The following is a 24575-nucleotide window of genomic DNA, read 5'->3' on the forward strand; positions in this document are numbered from 1 at the left end:
TTTTCACAGAGTTTCTGTTTCATTTATACTGCCATTGTTTCTGTAACTATATTATTTGACATACTGCGATTTCCAAAACCGCAACGGTTTTGAAAGTCACAGTGTCTGCTGCTTGTATTTTTCTGCAAAGTCGGGATGGGATTTGCTGTGAAGGTAAAATGCTGCGTTTTTTCCCCACAGTCTTTCCGCCGGGAGCAAACTGCTGTTTTTTACCCAAAAGCCAGGAGTGGATCTAACATGGGAAGGAAAAGTATAAGTGCTTCCTTTTATAGCTCTCATTCCTTTTAAAGCCACTCTTGACTTTGGCTCAAAACAAAAACTAAAAATCTGCAAAAAACCCCACAAAAAAACAAAAAACTTTTCTGTAAAATGAGGCCTTAACCTTACATGCGGAGGTTCAGAACAATAACTGCCATGCGTGTTTGGCAGTGTTCAGCAAGGTGTCCAAGGGCACCTCCTCATGCAAGTGTTGCTATAGGGAACAACACTTATAGTTTTGCCTATTTTAACATTATACATAATTTAAAAAAAAAAAAAAAAAAAAGAAGAATTGTGAGAACAAGCAAATGGGACAATTCATTTCAAGAGTTGCATTTAGAGTAAAAATTGGTTTTGAGCATGTAAAATCTTCATATATTTTGTAAGCTACACTACTACCCAGTCTTTTGAAGTTAAACTGCTTGAGACCGTTTGAAAAGGAGAAGGAAAGAAAGGGGTGAGGGGGTGTAAAAACAGAGCTCTGCCCACTGCTATACCACCAGGCAGACTGTATAATGAAACTGGCACAGTATCAGACTATGATTAACACTGCCAACTCTGCAGCAATTAAGACATTGAGGGTGAACGGTTAATGCCACACCTAATCTAACAGCCTTGGCAGTACATGATCCAATGGCATAGCAGACATTTATCATTAGAACTTCTGTTAGAAAAAAATTACTCTGATATATATATATATATATATATATATATATATATATATATATATATATATATATATATATATATATATATATATATAAGCAATTATGTATGCACTTCTATTTTCATTCAGCCTACCAGAAGCAAAACAAGTTAAAACAGCAACATACTATCAGGATGTACCCAGCTAGGAGACAAAACACAGGAAAGGTTCTTCAATAAAACTTCAGAAAAAAAACAAAATATATATTTTTTTTTTGTCAGCTGATATGACCCGTATAAAAATGATGAATTGGGAAGGGAGGTAATGGAATGGTGGTGTCTACTTGAGGTTCAAATGTTGCCTAAACCCAAATACATCAGACAACCACAGGAAAGGAGGGGGGAAAATAAAAGCACAAGGGAAACATAGTGTGAGCTGCATTCCCTGCTCCTCTTGATTACATTCTAGAGCATGAAGGGTGGGAATGACTAGACACAAGCCTATGAAGGAGCAGCAGGCACGTCCCATCGTGCAGATATTCTGTGCCCCATAGAAGTCCAGCGCCAGAAAAACAGCAATATTTATATATATATATTTATATAGAGATTTCTTTAGTTTACATTTTCATCTTTCCTTTAAGAATAAAAGACATGTCACAAAAACCCTATCATAGATTTTTGTTGCTTGTAGCCATTAAAAAAAATAAAATAAAAATGCAAGTGGGTTCCAGAGAGCAAAGTTGGGGTGAGGATCTGTGTATTTGGAGGTATTTGAAAAGTTTAAATTAAAAAAAAAAAAAAAAAAAAAAAAAAAAAAAAAAAAAAAAAAAAAAGTATTGTTGCAGTGCAAGAAGTGAGGTATATTATATATATATATATTTTTTTCACAGAGTGTAAAGGGTTGGTCAATTCCAACCCTATACTGGCTCAATATGAACCCCATCTGAACCCAGCAATGCATTCCGGAGGTTCCCACAGACAAGGAGTAATAAACCTGAGTGTGAAACATTGAGATAGATTTTTTTTTTTTTTTTGGCTTCAGCTGTACTGGATCACTGGATTTGGCAAATCATCAGGGTGAAGAACTGTTTGAACTGGGAGCCTGCGAAGCAGAAGATGGAGCCAGTGATGTGCTACTGGTCCCTCCCACACTTGCAGTCCGGTTGACATTTCCTTTGCCGATTCCAGATGATGAGGTAGGAGGTTGAGCAAACAAGACCCCTACAACATGGAGAGAAAAATAAATGATGAAGAATAGCAAATAACAAATAGTGTTTAAATAACAGAACCTCTCTTAGGGTGCTTTCACATCATGTTTTTCACGTCAGTTTAACTGATCAGTTAAGCGGATCCGTTATTTTAATCAACCGTTAACGGATGTGCATCTATTTGCATCAGTTTTTATGTTTACCTTGTAAAACACTAATTAAAGTTTGTTGATAGAAGATGGTGATGTGGGTTTGGCAGTTTTGACTTTTTTTCCCGCTATGGCGTTAACCGTATATTTTTATAGATTTGTAAAGCGGGTGTTTTCAGACACAGGAATACCTAATGTGTTTCACAGTATTTAAAGGGGTTGTCCCATCACAAGGATCCTATCTATACTGCTTGTTAATGTGGATGTAAGACTTTTCCTAAATACACTGCTTCAGCAGAACTGATTTGTTTGTCCACAATCTTACTTTATTCATTTCTCTGTTGACACATCCCTTGACTTATCTGCTCAAAAGTCAAGTGATATATCTGCCTGCTCTCAGGGGGGAGGGGGGAGGGGCTAAGTGCAGGGAGCGAGCCTGGGGGGGGGGGGGGGGGGAATAGTTTACACTCTGGGGGAAGGGGCCGCCAATACAGACCCGGCATCCGCTGTAATAGAGAGGCGGATGCCGGGGAGGGTTAGACGCCAGCACAGGTGCCTGCGACATCGCTACGCTCCTGCCCTGCATGAAGCCAGCAGGAGCGATGCTGCTATTCCGGAGGGGGGGGGGCGCGGAGGAGCGGAATAGCAGTGTAGTTAATGGGGGCGGGGCGGGCTCATAAACGGACTGTATAACAGGATGCATCATGTCTGGCGTAGTAGTACACGCTTTTCTGTCCGTTTGAAATAACGGAAGGGGACATTTTCAAGCCACAACGGAGTATTTTTTTTTCATTGGAGTCAATAGGTCCGTTGCCTGACACGTTTTTATAAAGTAAACAGCTGTAAAAACGTGTCAATCAGGCTGACCTACAAAATGTGATGTGAAAGCACCCTTAGGGATAAGAGGACCAACCCCTGGATATGTACAGCCACACTATCCACCAATTTGCTGTGATCTGCGAGGAATTCCGGAAGCCATTGTTTAGTTCTCCAACAATGCCACCCCTTGGAAAGCTTCACACAGTTCTCAGTAAAGTGAATAGATTATGAAAAGCATGATAGATACCACAAAATGAGAAGAACCGCCTAGCAGGACATATATATGGGACTTAGTTTTAAAGGGAAAAGTTTTACCCATTTCTGTGCTGAAGGATGAATTCTTCTACAACTGTACACTGTATTAAGAATCACAACATATAAGTACAGTTGTGGTCAACAGTTTTGCAACCAATGTAAAATTTTGGTTTTCAGTTTGCGGCTTCATTGTTTTAAATCTTAGTCGGGTGTTTCTATGGTATACTAAAGTACAATTGTAAACACTTCATACATTTCTACATTTGACAAATACATCAAGTTTATCACTAGATATTTACAATGGTGACCCTTATTTATGGACTTCTACAATTCAACCTGGCATTCTGGATATCATTTTCTGGGCAAAATTCTGACTGATGGAAAGCCATTATTGCCCAAAACTCTCTAATTTGTTTGTTCACCTAGTTAATGGAGGACTGACCACAGATTCTCACTTCCTTATCACTTTTGTCTTGTAACATGCTGCTCCATCATGGTGGAAAAAAAACTTTTTTAATCACCAAATTGCTTGGATGGTTGGGAGAAATTGCTCTTTGAGGACATTTAGATACTATTCTTTATTCAATCACAGGCTTCAAGGTGGCCCAGAAGACTCACCTATTGAGGAAGGCCTACACCTTCCAATAACACTATCACCGCACCACCATCTGTACAGTCTCCCCCTCTCCTTCTGTCTCTATCCCCCTTCCCTCATAGATTGTAAAGCCTTGTGGGCAGGGCCCTCTACCCCACTGTGCCAGTTGGTCATTGTTAGTATTATATCGGTTTGTATATTTTGTGTATTCTATGTAATCCCCCAAATGTAAAGCACCATGGAATTAATGGTGCTATATAAATAAACAACAATAATAATAATAATAATAATAATAATAATAATAATAAATAATTCAAGGCAGTGGTCTTAAAGAGGACCTTTCATCAGAGTGGGCACAGGCAGTTCTATATACTGCTGGAAAGCTGACAGTGCGCTGAATTCAGCGCACTATCGGCTTTCCCGATCTGTGCCCTGGGTAAAGTGCTATCGGTCCCGGACCGTAGTGCTTTACAGTCAGAAGGGCGTTCCTGACACTGTCAGGAACGTCCTTCTGCCCAGTAGCGCCTATTGCGCTGTACTGTGTGAGCGGGGAGGAACGCCCCCTCCTCTCCTGATAATACTTGTCTATGGACGAGCGTTGTGAGCAGAGGGAGAGGGCGTACAGTACAGCGCGATAGGCGCTGCTGGGCAGAAGGACGTTCCTGACAGAGTGTCAGGAATGCCCTTCTGACTGTAAAGCGCTACGGTGCCGGGACCGATAGCACTTTACCCAGGGCACAGATCGGGAAAGCCGATAGTGCGCTGAATTCAGCGCACTATCGGCTTTCCAGCAGTATATAGAACTGCCTATGCCCAATCTGATGAAGGGTCCTCTTTAAATCAAAATTGTAAGGGCCCTCCCGTGGACGAAAAGCAACTCCACACAAGATGCTTTAATGTTGGCATAACACAGGATTCACGGTAGCATTACTTTTTCTTCTCTAGACAAACATCCTTCCAGATGTTCCAAACCGTGTAAAGGAGGCTTCATCAGAGAAAATAACTTTACCCCCAGTCCTGTGCAGTTCTGCAGAACTTCAGTCTGTCCTTCATATTCATCTTGGAGAACAAGCAGCTTCTGGAAGAATGATTGTCTGGAGTGCAAGCTCTTGTGGGCAGGGCCCTCGCTACTATTGTTTTACATGTGAATTATTTTGTTACACTGTAATGTCATTGTTTCTTCATGTCCACTCTGATTTGTAAAACTAATGTGGAATATAATGTTACTATATAAATTAATAAATAAAATCCCTACAGAAACTAGTTTAAATCCACAAAAAGCAAAACACACTTACCAGTATATACGATACCATTCAGCTCCACAGACATGCTAATACTGTTAGTGCCATTGGTAGTAAGGTTAACAGCAGATTCCTGTCTACCTTCAGCTGAAATCAGATGAAAACAAACACTTTAATCATCCATTCAGGCATAAATCCGTTGTTCTGGGATGGTCTTTAAGTTTCCACTTTTCATTCAGATAAACATTAAAAGGGAGTCTATCACCAGGGAAAAAACAGGTCAGGATCACCTGAATGCAACGCCTTTTACCCCTTCCCCATATGAAACTTCATCTTCACTGCCAAGATAAATTTAGATCAATATGCAAATGAGCAATCTGGAACAAGAACTGGTATGTTGCTCCACTCCACACTATTAATCTTATCTTGGGGAAGTGTCTGAGCAGCTGTACCCCAGTAAAACAGGGCAACAATGAGTTACCTGTAGAGCATCTCGCTGTATAAACTATATTATAGTTTTGTTACATTTCTAGCCAGTCTATCCACCTCCAGCACCTTGACATGCCTTGTATCAGCAGCGAGGCCCCCCCCCCCCAAAAAAAACAAAAAAACAAAACAATATTCTAAATTTCCACTATGAAGCATAACTTGCCTGTACCAGAATGCTAAAAGAAAAGAAAACACATATGTAAAGATGTATGACCTCAAAAGATTTAATATTGGCTTTAAAAGGAGACATTTAGTTTCTGATTGGAGCAGGGCATACACCAAAATACTACTGCAAATATCTGTTTACTGCTTTGTATGTAGTACATTGTACAATAGCTGAGTAAATGCTGTAACTGGAAAACCGTAATGATGGTAACAATCCTTGTTTAGTGTTTCCCCTCACAGTGGAGGATGTTCCAATTTTATGATGACATGCAGACCTAGTCATAAATTAGGTGCAACCCAAAACTAGACTCCGGATGTAGCATGCCCAGAAGGGGAACATCAACCATGACTTCTTTTATATCAACCCAGTAAACAAGTCCCACCATGCCATCATCTGATCAAGTACTGTTGCAATATAAATTTTCAATATCTGGGATTCCAGTCCCTCTCTTGGACCAAGGAGTTTTTTTTTTTTGTTTTTTTTAAAAAACACAAACTAGCATAAGGCCATCAAAAAATTTGCTGCATAGTATACATTTTCTGGTGACCACCACTTGGGTTAGTATTCTTTATTGTATTGTTAATTACTGTATTTGTACAGTTATTTATTACATCAAGCCACCTTTACTTTCTACTATATAGAATAAATTACCTTGGCTATTAATGCGAATGTTCATAGGAAATTGCGTGGTCATGGCCAAAAGGTTTTGCTGGATAGCTCTCTGCACCAAGCGTTGTTGCTCCTCAGGTCCTAATGCCATCTTTTTCTCGGGAGGTTCCCCAGACTCTAGTTTTTCTCGTAGTTGTTCCAGAGCAGCTGCCTGTGCGGCTACTTGAGCTGCCACCATAGAGTGACCTGCCAATGTGACTGGTATCCGTGATGGTACTGTCAGGGACAGTGGAGAGTCCTCTTCTGAAAGAAGGGGAAAAAAATATATATATATATTCTAGTCAATCCTATATTTGTATATTTAGTTACAGAGACCATGTCATCTGATATAGAGCAGCAAGATTTAAGCAGGCTGATCAATAGTATAGTATCTATTGAATATCTGCTAATTATGAGCATTGGAGTTTAGTGCTCAGTGACACTCCTCTGTATGAACATTCATACAAAGGTAGCAAAATCAAGTAGGACCGCCAACTGGACTCCTAAATTCAGGATCAACAATTTAACTATCACCATCAGTTTAGTTTAGTAGGAAAAGCTATCGCATATCAATCTGCTTAGCTCTTCCTGCTCCATGACATGGAGCGAAGAGATCAGAGCATTTCATATAATGGAACATATTCCTAAGCTCACTCACCCTTTTTTATCTTCTGCATAGTGCTCAGGGTGGTTCCATTTGTGGAACCCCCTGTTAGTGCCATGGCAGGCATCTGAATCTTTGGTGAAGAAAGCATATTTGGAGCTCCACTAGGGGAGTATGTAAAGAGTGAGCCCCCAAAACTCTGTCTGCGCCCTTCTCTGCGGTTGCTGTCAATAGCGGCCTGCAGTTCATTGGGATTACTAAGGCCTCTCTTCTCACATTCATAAGGGTATAAATACTTCATGTATCTGCAAAAGAGAAAAAAAAAAAAAAAGTATAATTTAATGGCTAAAGCTACAGTATATTGCAAAATAGACAGCAAAAGCAGGGGTCTGTTGGGCTCCTGGATCGCTCGCCATGAGCATTTTGATGGTAGCAGCATTAAATGAACAATGTTGAACACATTAATGAAGTCACTATGAAGTGGTTTGTAGGCTCAAACAATTTTTAACAATGTGATAACCCCTCATACATGAGTAACCCTACTACAACTGTGAAATAACTCTTCAGACAAGAGACTCCAAGTATGCAGTTACTCTTCAGAGAGGAGCTATTCTTTTATTTATATGTATCTGCGGATTAAATCACTTATACTAGGATCATACTTCCGTCGGCTGTACATTGTTCTGGTCAGTCAGAACAACAAAAGGACAGGTGGACCATTAAAATAGAGTTTACATATGGAGCCTGGCCCAATGAGTATAATGAGATCTGTCATTGTAAAACCAAAAGTGACAAATGATTTTCTGCAGCATGTGTGTCAATGTTGGCATATACTTTATTAACAGATTTTGGCTCCTTTCTGTGAAACCCATTGCTGATATATCCACCTTTTGTCCCCTGTATAGCATTAGAAAACCTTACTGCTTCTGACTAAGTATAAAGAAGTAAGGATGGAATACGGAAAAGCTGAGGCTAGGGAAAGGTGTGCCAGACATCTCAAGTATTAAACAACATAGAACCATGCTTCTGGAGTCATAGGATAGAGATATATATAGGCTATATGTACATTATGCTTGTGCTTTACAAGGTGGTTCCCATCATGAATCAAGTTAGTAGAATAAAGGGCCTGCAATGCTCCAGGAAGTGCTATGGCATACACGTTGCTAGCATTAAAAAAAACAAACAAAAAAAACATGCTCTATATAGTTTAATATGTGATACTCACTGAGTGCGCAAAGTAAAGGCTGCACTGGTGATCGAAGTTGGCAGATTTAGGCCTTTGGTGATCTCTCGCCATAGCTTCTTATTAATGACTTCTACAAGGCCTCCCTTTTCAGTCACCAAGACATACAACATGTACAAATCTAGGACTTGCTTGGCCATTATCGGAATTCTGTTCACAGGTGTTCCTAACAGAGAGATCATTAAAAGTTAGCAGTTCTATAAAAATGTTCAACACTTTAAAACGGGTTGGCCATGACTAGACAATCATGATCTACACATAGCATAAGTCATCTATATAAGATTGGTAAAGGTCTGGCACCCATCAGCCGTTAAGGCCACCGTATCTGCACAACGGATGGAGGTAAACGAGAACAGCTCTGTACAATTGCACTGGTTTTGCTGGGTTTCCTATTCAAGTGTAACACAGCCAATGTACAAAGCTGTCCGTTTTCAACACTGTATATTGTGAGTATCCAGCAGCCACAGCACCTGATACTGTGGGGTATAAGACACCCATCGTGCTTATATGCAAGGCCTAGCATAAAAAGTGATAAGGATGGACCAACCTCCTCCAAGGAACAGGCAAACAAGGCAGCGCTCACCCAGGTTCAAAGCAAACTTCTTTATTAGCACAACGCGTTTCAGGTACACAAGCCCTTTTTCAAGTGCAAAATTTTTCATTTCACTTTCTATTTTTTGCCACTAATGTTTTAACTCCTCATTTCCTGGCTACTGTTTTACCTGTCATGCACAACAATGGTGACAAGATGTTTTCATTTTGATAGATATCTAAAAACCTCAAGTTCGTTATTTACATCGATGCAGGCTAGCACTTCTCTATTATTATTGTTTATTTATATAGCACCATTAATTCCATGGTGCTTCACATTAAGGGGGTTACATACAGTACACAAAATATACAGGTAGATATAATACTAACAATGACTGACTGGCACAGTGGGGTAGAGGGCCCTGCCCGCAAGGGCTTACAATCTATGAGGGAAGGGGGACAGAGACAGAAGGAGAGGGGGGAGGCTGTTCAGATGGCAGTGCGGTGATAGTGTTATTGGAGGTTGTAGACCTTCCTGAATAGGTGAGTCTTCAGGGCCTTCTTGAAGCCTGTGATTGTGGGGCAAAGTCTTATGAGCCGTATTAGTGAGTTCAAGAGTATGGGGGATACATTGAAGAAATCTTGGAGACAGTTGTGTGAGGAGCGGATGAGGGCAGAGCGGAGTAGGAGGTCATTGGAGGATCTGAGGTTACGTGTGGGCAGGTAGCGGGAGATTAGTTCAGAGATATATGGAGGGGACAGGTTGTGGATGGCTTTGTATGTTAGCGTTAGTAGCTTGAACTCAATTCGCTGAGCTATGAGTGGCCAGTGGAGGGATTGGCAGAGGGGAGCAGCCGATGAAGATCGGGGGGTGAGGTGAATTAAACGAGCAGCGCAGTTTAAGGTGGACTGGAGGGGGGGGGAGAGTGAGGGTGTTAGCTGGGAGTCCATGGAGAAGGGTGTTGCAGTAGTCTAAGCGGGAGATTATGAGGGCCTGGACGAGCATCTTAGTGTTTCAGAGGTGAGGTAGGAGCGGATTCGATGGATGTTCTTGAGTTGAAGGAGTCAGGAAGTGTTGAGGGTTTGAACGTGTGACTTGAAGGATAGGTTGGAGTCCAGGGTTACCCCAAGGCATCGGGCCTGTGGGACAGGGGTAATTGTGGTTCCGTTAACTTTGATAGATGGGTCGCGTGTGGAGGGGCCATACGTGGTGGGGTGAAGATAATGAACTCCGTTTTCTCCATGTTGAGTTTGAGAAAGGGGGAGGAGAGGAAGGAGGCTACAGTCATTAAACAATCTGGAACTCTGGCCAGCAGAGAGGTAATGTCTGGTCCAGAGATGTAGATTTGGGTGTCATCAGCATAGCAATGGTATTGAAAACCATGAGATTCTATGAGTTGGCCCAGGACAAGGGTGTAGATGGAGAACAGGAGGGGTCCTAGGACGGAGCCTTGGGGGACACCTACAGAGAGAGGGCGAGGTGAGGAGGTGGTGGTGTGCGAGTGAGAGACGCTGCATATGCGGTCGGTGAGGTATGAGGAGATTCAGGAAAGGGCCAGGTCTGAGATACCAAGGGATGAGAGAATTTTTAACAGGAGGGAGAGGTCAACTGTGTCAAAGGCAGAGCAGAGGTCAAGGAGGAGGAGGACAGAGTACTGGCGCTTGCCTTTGGCAGTTAGCAGCTCATTGGTGACTTTTGTTAGGGCAGTTTCAGTGGAGTGCCGAGGTCTGAACCCTGACTGAAGTCTGTCAAAGAGCAGGTTGGCCGAGAGATAGGAGGAGAGTTCGGAGTGGACGTGTTGCTCAAGTAGTTTTGAGGCGTACGGGAGCAGTGAGATGGGGCGATAGTTGGCTGGAGAGGACGGGGCGAGGGATGGCTTCTTAAGTATAGGTGTGATTGTGGCGTGTTTGAAGGCAGAGAGGAAAGATTCATTTGCTAGAGATAGGTTGAAGAAGTGGGTTAGGGCCGGAGTAATGACTTCAGTGAGTTTGGGGATGTGATTGGATTGGGTCAAGCGCGCAGGAGGTGAGGTGGGATTTGGAGACTAGGGAGGAGAGTTTTTCATCAGTGATGGTGGAAAAACAGGTCAAGGATGAGGAGCAGTGAGCAGTTGGGTAGAGGGGTTGTCGGGGGAGTAGGGTGAGTGTCTCAGATGGTGTCAATTTTAGTTTTGAAGTAGGAGGCAAAGTCGTCAGCTGAGATAAGTAACATCGGAGGGGGCGCAGGAGGACGGAGGAGGGAGTTGAAGGTGGTGAATAGCTGTTTGGGATTGCGAGAGAGTGCAGATATGAGTGTGTTGAAGTAGACCTGCTTTGCGGAGGTGAGTGCATTCTTAAATGTGAGAACTACCTCTTTGTAACTGAGGAAGTCTTCCTGGGATTGGCTTTTCTTCCAGAGGCGTTCTGCAACCCACGAGGCACATCTCAATTTTTTAGTCAGGTCAGTGTGCCAGGGTTGCCTATTGATTGGTCGGGCTCTGGTGTGTGTGTGTAGGGGGCCACAGAGTCCAGGGCTGAGGTAATGGTGGTATTGTAGAAAGCAGAAGTGGCATCTGTGTCCTGGAGTGAGGATAAGTCAGTGAGTGGTAGGACAGAGTCTGAGAGGGTGCAGGTGTGAAGGCGGTTGAGGTTCCTGCGGGGGGGTGTTGGTTTAGAGGTTGGGGTGTCTATTGGAGAGGAGAAGGCAGAGAATGTCAGCAGGTTGTGGTCAGAGAGTGTTGATGGAGAGTTAAAGAGGCTGCATATGGAGCAGAGGCGGATGAATATGAGGTCTAGTGTGCCCGCCTTTATGTGGGTGGCAAAAGAAGGACCATTGGGAGAGACCAAAGTAGGCGGTGAGGGACAGGAGGCTTGAAGCGGGGGGCTGGTCTGTGTTAGGGGGAATTCACACGTAGTAAAGTGGAGCACTATCTGGCACGTATACACGTGTCAGCAGTTTGCGCGCTCAAAAAGATCCCATTGATTTCAATGGGAGTTACGAGCGTATATGCCACGTAACTTTGCGGCCGCAAAATTATGGGCGCAAAATTACGCGGCGTATACGCTCGTAACTCCCATTGAAATCAATGGGATCTTTTTGAGTGTGCAAACTGCTGACACGCGTATATGTGCCAGATTGCGTTGCACTTTACTACGTGTGAATTCCCCCTTAATGGGGATGTTGAAATCACCCATGATGATGGTGGGGATGTCTGTGGATAGGAAGTGGTGAAGTGGTCAATGAAGGCAGCTATAATGTCCTATATGATCCTGATGACGATTTGTGAGAATTGTCTTGTTAGAATTCCATGGCCACGAAGGATGAGCCTACAGTCAGCTGTTGGGTCCAGAACCAAACTGTCCCCCGGGTCTCATATTCTCCAGACAAGCGGAGCCCATTTGGAGAATACAAGACCCGGGGACGGTTCGGCTCTGTAAATAACGAACTTAGGGTTTTTACATCTAGATCAAAATAAAAACATATTGTCACCATCGTTTTGCATGAAAGGTAAAACAGTAGCCAGGAAATGAAGAGTTAAAACATCAGTGGCAAAAAATAGAATGTGAAAAGAAAAATTTTGCACTTGAAAAAGGTCTTATGTGTGCCTGAAACACGTTGTGCTGCCTTGTTTTGCCTGTTCCTTGGTCCATCCTTATCACTACTTTGACGTCCCCTGTGGCGTATTCCAGCGGCTGCCCCATCACTCCACATTGATTGTTGTTCGCTACAAGGGATGTTGAGACCTGCACAACCCAGCCAGGTGAGCAGCTACTTGTCCCCATTGTCCACTTAATGAGTGGTTTTACACGAGGATCAGCTCGGTGCTGTCATTTTGTCGTTGTAGCATAAAAACAGGTCATCAATATCTAGTCTTGAACAACCCCTTCAACTTCATTCAGTAACAGTCTATTTAGATCATCAAATCTCAGTTACTTTAACATTGACTCCTAAGAGTATGATAATTACTTTAAACAGTTAAACCAAAATATACTGTAGCTTGGAGATTAGGACCAAATTCAAAATCTTGATTAAATCAGGCATTTTGCCACAATTACGATTAATGGTGATTATTAGAGGGATTTTATCACACAGACACAATTTTTTCTAAGTTCCACGTCGGAATAGCCTTAAGAAAGGTTATTCTTCTCCTACCTTTCGTCTTCTCCGCGCCGCCGTTCGCCTACAATCCCGTTTTTTCTCGGTATTCAAATTAGCGTGGTACTTAGAAGAAAATTGTGTCTGAGTGATAGGATCCCTTTAAGGCACACTCCTGTTAAACCACCCCTTTTACAGTAAGATTATGTGTTGGACGAACATCACAAGATTTATCTGGCAGTTTCTTTCCAACAAAAATGAAACTGCCATTATATGGTGGGGTCGCTTCAGACCCCGGAGCAGAATAAGCAGAGGGCCAGGGGAGGTGATCAAACAAAAAGTTACTCATATCTCCTGGGCTTTGGCATGACTTACTGCTGTCTCCTGTGCTTCTGGCTAGCAACAGGGACCACTGATTGGGCATCCGCATCACGATGTCAGCCTGAAGCACTGAGGACAGCATGGAGACGCAACAAAGTGCAAGAGGCGAATAACACTCTGTTTTATCACCTCCCCTGGCCCTCCGCTCATTATTCTCTGGGGTCTGAAGACAATCCATAGTATAACAGCCATTTCAGTTTGGACATATTTAGCCTTAACGAAACTGCAAATATTGTAATAGCTGAACAGATAACCAGCATGAACAAAGTCATGTTGGCTTCCCAGGTTGGTGTTTGGTTTTGGTTATTTTTCAGTTAATAGACCACCCCTACTGTAGATCTTCTCATTAACGACGACCCCCAAAAATTATAAATATATTTATTCTACAATGGCCTGATAAGGTTAAGGCATCAAAAGATGATTATTAGCTTATTATTATTTAGTTATTACGTAACTACAATGCTAGGAAACCCTCTCCTGGCCTCATATTGAACAAACTATTGTGAATGTGGTGTTAGGATGAGGCCTCATGTTGTGGAAAAGCTGCTTTTTTTTAAGCAATTTTTGCAGGTTTAAGCCAAACCCAGAATTGGATACAAAAGGAATGGTAAATATAAAAAGGAAGCATTCATACTTTGCCCTTCTGTTCAACCTACTTATGGTTTTGTCAGGAAAAACAAAAATATAAAAAATAAAAATAGCAGCTTTTCCACAGCATGGAGCCTTAGCTTTAGTCTAATATCACCCCCAGAATACACTGTAGGTGAAGTGGATTTCTGCAACTATGCTCTAAATTACAGTACAATGCCTGTGGATGGAATCCACATATCACAAAAAAAATTTGAATGCAGCAGATTTTCAAATGCACAGTATGCTCGTTCTGCTATGAAAATTCAGACATATTAGAAAAGTAGACATGGCCAAGAACCTATTGGTTATGGAGGCAGCAAAGCTATATGTGTGTGTGTGTGTGTGTGTGTGTGTGTGTGTGTGTGTGTGTGTGTGTGTGTGTGTGTGTGTGTGTGTGTGTGTGTGTACTTGCTGCGAAATATATTTTTCTCATTGTATTCACTGGGGTCATAGCACCATGGGTATAGACCTGGCCACTAGGAGGCAGACACTAGAAACAAAAGTCTGCTCCACCTTTGGGTTATAGCAGCAGTGGGAGAGGGACAGAGGGGAGAAGAAGAAAAAAAAAAAAAAAAAAAAAAAAATCAGCCACCGATATACGTCCGAACAAGAGAAAAGGATTTTATGGCGAGTACAAAAATTCATTTTTCTCTCTTATTCCTTTGGGGGGAGGGGAGAGAACACAACACAATGGGATGTCCTAAAGCAGTCCCAGAGGGTGAGAAATATCGTAGTCAAAAGCAGTACCAAACAACCTAAGCTATACCTGGAAGAGGCCACAGACAGAAGCCAACGAGTCAGCTTTGCATACCATGGCGGCTGAAGCCTGCTTGATGCTAGACAGCCGAGAGGCTCTGGCAGCTCTACTAGAATGAGCTGTCACACAGCAAGACCCAAATCAACTAGAAAATGGAACCACTGAAAAGCAGTCAGGCCCTTGTGAGTGCCCTCAGGGTGCACAAACAAGGCATCAAAACTTAAAATAGAGCTGGATCGCCAGGACAAAATCCAAGCAGAGAAGAGAGCATGCACATGGATGGAAAGTAAAACAAAGTCCTCAATGAATTGGAAAGGAGAAAAGGAAAATATGGTGGACGTAGGGCAAACTGTCCTTGTGAAGATCCTGCGGATGGAAAAGACGGCCACTGAGAGGGCAACATGTCAGGACAGGAGGCGAAGACAGACCTCACACAAAAGGCACGAATGGGGGACCCGTAGTTTCCAAAGGAAAAGAATGATGTTCCATTGAGTAACCAGAAGACAGCAGGCAATAAACACTATGTAGGAAGGACTTCACCTGAAGATGAAAAAAACCAGGATCTTCAGAAAAGGATGAAGGCGGCAGTAAACCTGGCCTTAAAAAGAGAAGGAAACCCAGCGAACCAAGGAAGAGAGAAGGATCAGGTGGTTGAGGTTGAATGGAGGCTGGTTCCAGGGTACCAGAATAGCCATTGGGGGAGAAAGGGCTTTCATACTACCCTGAGACCGCTCTGAAGCGGGACAAAGAAGAATGACGCTCTGTAGCCGTAGCGCAAAGTCTGTCTGCAGGAATGCAGTCAAGCTGGGGGATGTAAAAGTAGCCAGTTGACACCACTCCTCTGTCCCAGGAATAGTTGATCTCTCAGAAGGAGAGCAGCTGTCACCCCCTTCACTTGAGGAGCGTCAAGTCAGGGAAGACCTAAATACCAAGTAGCATGGGAGTTCTAGAACTACAATAAGAAGATCTGAGGATGCGAGAGACGGCTAGGCAGACCTGGCCCTGAAGGAGGGTTTACTGGAGTGGAAGTCTTAGGAGTACTGCCCTTCGAAGCAGAGGTGGAACACAAAATGAGCGAAAACGCAGAGACTGGCTGAATGAGGATGGCTGGCACAGAACTCCACTGAGGGAGAAGAGACTTCTTTCCCACAGTAGCTGTAGAGATGACCTTCTCAAGACCCTGCCAAAAAATAAAAAGCTCTGTCCTGTACACCCCAGAGAAGGGAAGGGCCACAACCACACCAATAGAGGTGGATTCAGCACTCCATGACCATAGCCAAACGGAACAGCAAGAATTTTGCCCACAGTGTTGGCTATTGATTGGCAGAGCAGCTTCCAGAAAGAACAACTGGATGCAAAACCCCTTCCATAAAAGGAGGTGCTTTAGTGGAAAGACCATTCTGAAGCGGTTACTCCCAATGAGCAGCAAGGGAAGGCCGCTGGAAGGAAGTCAGCCATAACAAAAGCTGCCTTAGAAAGGAAGTCACCCCCTCGGTTCAAGGGATTTCTGAGGGAGGCAAAATCTTCCAGAGGCAGAACGGAAACAGAGTCCATCATGGAAGTCCTGACCATTTGGAGGAATTAAGATGCCTGGCTTCTAGTGGAAAGCAACTGACAGTCTGGGTGGAGCCAGTCATGTTGCTAGATATGGTTGAAAACGCTGTGGGAGGAGGGGGAAGGGAACCAAAAGGAGGCTCTGACCACTTGGGAAAGATGGGCCAGAGTCCACTGAGATATGCATCTCTGACTGTACAGATGAGCATTTGCGTAGCAATGGCTATGGATATGCCTAGATGAGGGTCCTGGTAGGAATCAGATGAGTATCCAGGCGAAGACTATGTTTTGCCTGTCGGGGTGGAGTCAGCGCTGTAGCCCTATCTGGGGAAGGCCTGGAGGAAGGAGAGGATGACAACAACCTGTGATCAGATTTCCTAGTCCTTTTTGAGAGGGTGCCTCTAAGAGGAGTAACTGGGAGCACCAGGGAGTGGCGGGGACTGGGTGACTGGCCAGGCGCACTGTAACAGAGCACAACGCTCGCAGTTGGGTGCTACTGGTGTGGTGTACAAGTTGAAGGCCACCCCTACAGCTGAAAAGAAAAAAATAAAACTGTGTTTTGCCTGCGTACACAAGGCTAACACTGACTAGCACAGTGTCTGTGTAGGGTATAGCCAAGAGGCAGACTTTATTCGTAGTGTCAGCCTCCTAGTGGCCAGGTCTATACCTATGGTGCCGTGTCCCCCCCTCCCCCCTCCCAGTGAAATAAGTGAGAAAGATAAATAAAATGCTAGACTGGAACATATACAGTGCTCAAGAGATCTTGTATGTCATACAGGGTGCATATACACCAAAAATGTCAATATGCAAACTGATTATGCATGTTCATGGGAGATGTTGACCAAGATTCACAACATAAATAAAAATAAATAAATCAAAAATAGAAGCCACAAGAAGCATCTACAGAACTCAAAAAGGCATTTGTTATTTGCTAGTAGCACTGCATATTGTGCTAATTGCTTTGTTGATAAAGCCAAATCCCCCTGAGGACTGGAAAAGGAATGGGGGGAGGGGGTGGTTGGAATGTAGCATTGCTAGGTGGGTGAGGCCATTTAGATAAAAAAAAAAAAAAAAAAAAAACAGCCCCCAGTCGGAATTTCTGCAGCAACAACCTGCCCAGCAATACCTCCCCTTCCCTGGCCCAACAGTACCCATTTTCAAGACATCAGCAAAATACATAAGACAAGATACATGGGCACTGCACTTACCTCGCTTTTGCATGAAACTGAACAAATCATCCAGAAATTCCTTCCTTTTTGGATCAGCATCCAGTTCATAAAGCTACCAAAGAACAACACAGAGTAAAAACCAAGGTACACAAGGTTCAAGCGAGGAAAAAACAAACAAAAACAAACCACGTTTATGGACTTAGAATGGACAAAGCTAGGGAGGGAAAGTCATGTTCCTAGTCAAAGATGTGGCAGCAATCCCATAACTGGATCAGAATGCTAGGGAAAGCAGAAGTAGTAAGCATTTATTAATAGTATTATTGAAGTTTACTATAATGAGACAACACCACAACTCTCTAGGCCAGATATGGGAGAAACATTGGAACAACTTTGTAATGGCAAACATCTCCCCCATGAAAGTAGATTCCCAAGCAACTTTCCATACTCATTGGAAATCAGAAATTGTAGATTTCATAAAGTAAATGCTGCAATGGTTGCCATGGGAAGAGGAGGGGGAAGCTTTTTTTCTTCCCCTATAACAAGTGAAGTCCTGCAGTATTTCTTACGCTTGATTCACACCAGTTTTCGGGTTTACGCTAAAAAAAGCGGTTACCTGTGGAAACCCAGAGACTATAATGGGGTTCGCTGGGTTTCCACTCGAAAAGGGTAATGGAAACCTACAGTAGAGAGCAAGCGCAGGTGTGAACGTTGCCTTAATAAATATCTCCAGTTATTGTTGGTCTCTTTTTAGTAACTGTATACACATCCATCTAGGAATTGTTTGTTTGGGGGCAATTATGAATCAATTTCGCAGGAACCAAAACCAATAATTGTTAGTACAAAAGAATTTCCTTAAATTTCAAGCTTCAAGAACATCTCAATATAAAAAAAAAAAAAAAAAGTCACAAATGAGAGGGAGAGAGGACAAATTTATATAGGCATGAAGATTTAGGGAACTGTGCTACGAAAAAAAAGAGAAACTAAAACTGCCCTTTAATAAAAAATAAATTATATTGTGTGTCAAATCAGCAAAGAAATCTTCACTATAGCGATTAGTCTATAGATTTTATAAATGTGATCACATACTGTATTTGCAGACAGTGTGTGTGTGTGTGTGTACTTCAATCCTAACATCTGCTTCTGTAACGGAGGAAATGAAAGGCAGGCTGAATGCATGTGTCAGACAGACTGAGTACGGTTTTTGGACCAGTTCCAGCATGTGTCAGAAGGTTAATAATTCCGCAGGGTGTACAACTTTGGGGAGGTCCCATATCCTAGGAGAAACGGCCATGACTTATGTCTGTCACAAAACCTCTCTAGACATGCTGCATGACAACATACAGATGTGTAAAGACCAGTGTTTACCTCTCTAGTAGGAGCACGTGGTTGCGTAGAATTGGCACGCAGCCACCCAAAGTGTGCAAATCTGCCTGAATCAGTATACTCATTTACAGGACAAGATTGCCAACAACGATTACGCTGTGTTTTTAACTCCTTCCAAACATCTGTCTCCATAAGCCTGCCTCAAGAGGCTCAGTCAGACAATGCATGCAGGGCACAATTACCTAATTGTCTGCTACAAACCATTACAGAAAGCGTCAAGCCATTTATTCCTAGCCAGGTGGCAACAGGAAGCTTTCCCATTAGCAAATCTGGGTCATCCGTGCATAAAATATCTTATTAAAAGTAAAGTACTAATGTATTTACAAGCTGATGTTAAATATTGGTGTTCTAGTATCAGGTAAGGAAGGAATTACACACGTACTATGAGTAATCAGATTTTCTAAAAGAAAGTAATTTAGTATTTCCAACCCTCTCCTTTTTTTCCTTACACGCCCAATATACCTTTTTTTTCTCCATTAGTATACCCCATTTACATGCCATGAAACCTCTTCATTGCATGATGACACATAGAGGTATTTAGTATCTACAGAGTGTGCAGAGCCCACCCCTTCTCAAAAGCCAGGATGAATAAAAGATGAGAAGGGCTACACACCACTTTCCAGGATTAATTATTTAATGACTTGCTGCAGTATCAGCTAAAGCAGAGGGTGGGTGTTAGAGATCACAATAAAGATATGGCCGAGGTGGAGAGCAAAAAGTTACAAGATAGCCGACACAGAAAATAGAAATGAAACTCCACTGAAAGCAGACCCATGAAAGCATGCTAGGGCTCGAAACCTTACAAATACAGGTTTTTAAGAGAAACTGAGGAAGCAGCTTATTTTTTGATAAATCCTGACATGTGAAGTCTGACTTTAGATCATCACTCGGGTGACAATTTTGGTGCCATTTTTGTTAGGCTCTGAGGAGGACCTGATGCTACACAAAAGTCTTTCCCTACAACTTGCAGTTGGAAAGTCCTGATCTCAGAGCATAAAGAAATACATTATACAATCGTTGATGAATGATACAATATTTTGAGCAGTGAAAAAGGGGTTTAGAGCTTTTAGTTTGGAAATGATCTGATACTCCTATACAAAACAGTTTTATTCAAAGTCAACTAAAAATTAATCCCAAACACAGATATCCCATCTCTATTCATGCTAGCCCTGTAAGGGATACAGGGTAGTTTGGACATTAACGCTCAGCAAATTTTTTTCAACATTTTCCTTCCCTGCCTTCAAAAATTCTCGACATAACTATGAGAGGGCTTATTCTTTGCATGACAAGTTGCACTTTTATTTGGCACCAATTTGGGTATATAATGTTTTCATTAGCTTTTATTCATTTTTTGGGTGGCCCATGCGAAAATCCCCACAAATAATTTTTTGCATTTTGTTCGTAAGGGAAATTCACTTTGTCATATAAATGTCATGGCAACTTTGCCTGGTTGCCCAATATAATTACAGCGATACCATATTTATATTGGCTTTATTAGGTTTTAATCGCTTTACTAACACGGACTACTATTCTGCTCAGCTGAAAGAAACCTAAGGACTTTTTTTTTTTTTTTTTTTTTAATACGGAGCAAGTTTTGCTTTTTCTTTTTTTTTTTTTTTTTGGGGGGGGGGGGGGGGTGACTGACAGAGTGACCAAAATGTAGGATTTTTTTTTTTTTTTTAAACAGTGTTAGGGTCAATGCACAGTTTTTTGGCGAGGATTTTGACACGGAATCCACGTCAGAATCCGCCTCCCTATATTGTTCTATGTATTCCGCCAGCTTTCCCCCCCCACACTAGTGGAAAAAACAAAACAAAAAACAAAAGCCCAAAAACGTGGCCTTTCTTCAGGTAGATTCCCGGGAAAAAAACAAAACAAAACACACCACACACACAATGGGAGGCGGAAAAAAAATAGCATTTTTTATGCAGTTTTTGCAAAAACAGCTTCCAAAAACAGCTTAACAAAAAATAAAAAAAAATTCCCAATTCCTGAAGCGGATTTTTTCCTCAAAAAAAAAAAAAAGTACATTGACCCTTCAGCATACAGGACAAAACACTATTTTTGGACAGTGTGAACTTATACTCCCATGGGGATACTTAACATGTTGCTGTGGCTACTTGTAGGAGATCCAAAGGGTGGCGATCTTACCACCCAAATACAGTTATTATTGATCATAGCATTTCAAAGGTTAAGCTGACAGAGTCTGAAGAGACCCTAGATTGAGGATAAGCATCTGACTGGTCAATTGTGAATTGTCCCAAGACCACCAAATTATATAGAAAAACAAAAAAACTTCAAACTACGCAAGACTGCCAATGTGTAAATGTTAAAGAGATTTCTTTCTCCATTTACACCCACAGGCAATTTAATAAACATTTGATAAATGCAGGTCCCGCCTATTAAGTCTCTGGTCACTGGATTCAGACAAATAAGAAAGATTCTATCCACACACCTCTAGCAGATTTATGAAAATAGCATTGCTGCTTATCCATCGCCCAGAAGTATGAAAGAATAAAGCTGTACTTGTGCTTGATAACCTCTCCAGTCAATCTCCACCTTAATGCAGCAGTCAGAATCTACCTCATCAAGGAGGACAAGGGGATTTTGGGTTTCCAACGTAGATGAGAACCTAACTGAATATTGACCATACAACAGGTCCTTCACAGACTTCCCCCACACAAATACCAACTTCGATCATCTGAGTACGGAATAGGGGAGGGGAGAATGAGACTACCAGACATGTCTCCCTGTGAACAAACAGACCAGGCAGTTAAAATCCTACTGCCCAATCCTCATCTCCTATGAAATCTGATATTAAGGGAGAGTTGGAAGGATTAAATGGTCAGCCAAACAGAATCGGCCAACATGCATCTACTTGCATGGGCTTCTTGACTCAGACTATATAGGCAGGTAGGGCAGAAAGCCTTCAGGGGAAACATAATGGCATAATCAAAGAAAACTGGATTCAGCCACATCTTGCTTGCTCCAAAGACATTTACAGAAAGCAGCTGTATACAATAGAAGTCTGCCATGTAACCCCAGCCTACACTGGTATGTAACTACACATTAGATTAAATACCATCACAATATGTACTCTTAAACATTAGCAGTTGTGCTTTCAACATAAATAATTGGACAGACTGGATATGCCTGTTTGTTACATTAGCCTGTGTACATAAACCCCGGCCTGGAAATTTCCATCAAGACTCCACAGACTTGTTTCCCCACTTGACTAGTAATGTAAGTGAGCAGATTTAAAGCTTATACTTCAGTAAATAGTGGCAGAGTAATATAATACACATATATATTTTATTATTATTATTATTATTATTATTATTATTATATCTTCGAAATGCTACATGTATTGCCAGGTTTTATACTGCTGGTAAACAGCATTCAGTAATTGACTAATGTGACCAATAGACTAATGTAAAAGCAAATATTCTGACAGTCTCCAGATTTCAAGCCTTCATAGAAGTCTCCTGTATAATAACTAGCAAACAAGATTATTGCTATATAGCAATACTAGCCCCTGCCCACGACTTCGTCTGTGTATTATTGGCGTCGATGATCGGCCTATATTCAGAAAATTGCTGCAGTCGATGGTATGCCTGCTCCGGTGTTTCAGCAGCTCTCAAGCTGGCCTGCTGCTGAACTTGTTCCTTGCACCGTGCCTGTAATTGTTCCAGCATCTCAGCAGGTCGCTGGGATGCCATATAATGAGCGTGGTGTTGGCATTGATAATCAGCCTTCTCCAGCATTTCAGCAGTTGTCAAGCTGGCCTGCCAATGAACTCGGTCCTCGCGCTATGCCCGTGATTGTTCCGGCGACTCAGCATCTCGCTGGTAAGCCATACAATGAGCGTGTTGTTGGCGTGGATGATCCCCTCAGCTTCGCTTGAGGAGAACTCTCTGACTTCTGGCGACCTTCATAGCTCTCGTTTTCAAATTTTGCGACATTAGATTTTCTTTAACCAGGCATATTTAAAATTGTCAGACTGCCAATTTGAATTAAAGGTGTTTTCCCATCCAGTGTGTCAACACTGCCTGGAGCAGATCAGATAATATGCAAATGCATGTACAGAATGGACTGAGAGCTAGCTGAATGTTTACACGGAGAGATAAGAGACCTGGCTTTAACAGAACCTCAGATAAGCTGCTGCAAGAGCAGTTTAATATAGTATGTGAACATAAATTCATAACAGTTGTGAAGCCATGTCGTTTACCAGGATAAAAAGTAGCCTGTTTTAATCGAGGTTACAAACTATTCAGGTGTCAAATTTCATTAAATACGTTCAGTTGTTTTTGCATGATTGACTAACAAACATCCAAACTTTCACATTTATAATATTAGTTGGATTGGATAGGATACAAGACTGTAAGATACCTTTGCCATTTCAAAGAATTATTCATATTTTTAATGGCAAACTGGAAACTGCTACATTGATAAAAGACAAGCACATGGATCAGACTGGAAAAATGAAATCCATCACTGCAAATAGGGAACTCTGCTCCAGTTTGTCAGTAATAATTTTATATAGGATTAACAAGATGTTCCAAATACAATAAAAAATGTGCAACAAGACAGGAGATTTTTGAGCCCGTAGCGAATAAGGCGCTTCCGCACTGGAGTGTGTGTGTCTAGTACACAAATATCCAAGGACATGTGATCATAGTAATCTGAATTCCACAGCTCAGAAGCAGCAGCAGTTGGGGGAGGGGGCAACATGCAGCAGACTATATGTAGCGTATACAACCACCCCAAACTGTACTCTAGCAGATCCGGAAACTAAAAATGCACACTACATACCGGCAGATATTTCATAAACAAAAGATAAATATTTTTAATGCATCGGACTCAAGGCACGGACATGCTTGAACCAACAATACTTCCAGCAGAGAGCATTGCATTGAATCATTTAGTAAGGGAACTGAATTTCTTCTTTTTGTAGCATTAGAAAGTGCTGCTTTCGACACCACTAGAAATAAATTGCACCATCTTTGCTATAATTAGTGCCAGAGATCCCACATTTTTTTTTTTTTTTTTTGTTTCTAAAAGAGTTAAAATTTTTAGCCATGGAGGAATACCAAGTTTGTAGTCATGAAAATAACTCAAATGATATGTATGCGAAGACACTGACATTTAAATAGTCACTAACTTTTCAGACAACCTACATAGAGCATGTGATCCTGTATTAGGATTACAAATATGGCTGCTTTCTGCCTGAGAAACCTTTCTAAGGGTTCATTCACACGGGGGGCGGATTTTGGCACAGAGAATGACGTGGGGAGCCGCGTCACTCTCAAGTAAAATCACGCCTGCCGCGACCATTGCAGTTTCCCCCTCCGGAGTCGGCTCAAATGAATGGGCCGACTCCGGAGGTTGCGGCCGTCAGGCGGAAGATTACTGCATAAATCGCATCATTGTGACTAGGGGCCCAACATCAAGATCCACCCGATACTGATGCAAATTATGCAGTACCCTGATGGAAATAATGGGCCAATATCCCTTATGCAATCTACATTCTTTAAAAGCCCGCTACTGGTTTAAATAGGTTTATGTCCAGACTACAGTTCTTTGTGGGGTTTTTTGTTTTTTTTATTTAACAAACAGCATATGACCTCACAAGTTTTCCATACTAAACTGTCACCATTTGATTTTATTCATGCTAAATGTTTATGTGCGAGTTATCACATGACTGGCAAGATAAGCACCTTTTCATGCATTTTCTATATAACCGCCTAAGTAGGACTACCCATATGATATTTACAT

At 42.1% G+C, this 24575-nt stretch overlaps 1 protein-coding gene across 1 annotated transcript in view; it reads right to left on the reverse strand.

Moving 5' to 3' along the window:
* Positions 1-1791: 1791 nt before the first annotated feature.
* ARID3A (AT-rich interaction domain 3A) overlaps positions 1792-24575 on the reverse strand; it is a 40433-nt gene continuing 17649 nt past the window's right edge. Inside the window, exons 4-9 of the mRNA XM_075264525.1 lie at positions 17457-17529; positions 8303-8486; positions 7132-7382; positions 6477-6737; positions 5225-5317; positions 1792-2124 (exon numbers count right to left, since the gene is read on the reverse strand). Coding sequence (XP_075120626.1) covers positions 1976-2124; positions 5225-5317; positions 6477-6737; positions 7132-7382; positions 8303-8486; positions 17457-17529 — 1011 coding nt within the window. The 3' untranslated portion in view covers positions 1792-1975. The remainder of the gene's footprint in view (positions 2125-5224; positions 5318-6476; positions 6738-7131; positions 7383-8302; positions 8487-17456; positions 17530-24575) is intronic.

This window comes from Leptodactylus fuscus, chromosome 1, assembly GCF_031893055.1.
Source record: "Leptodactylus fuscus isolate aLepFus1 chromosome 1, aLepFus1.hap2, whole genome shotgun sequence".
NCBI classification, from domain to species: domain Eukaryota; kingdom Metazoa; phylum Chordata; class Amphibia; order Anura; family Leptodactylidae; genus Leptodactylus; species Leptodactylus fuscus.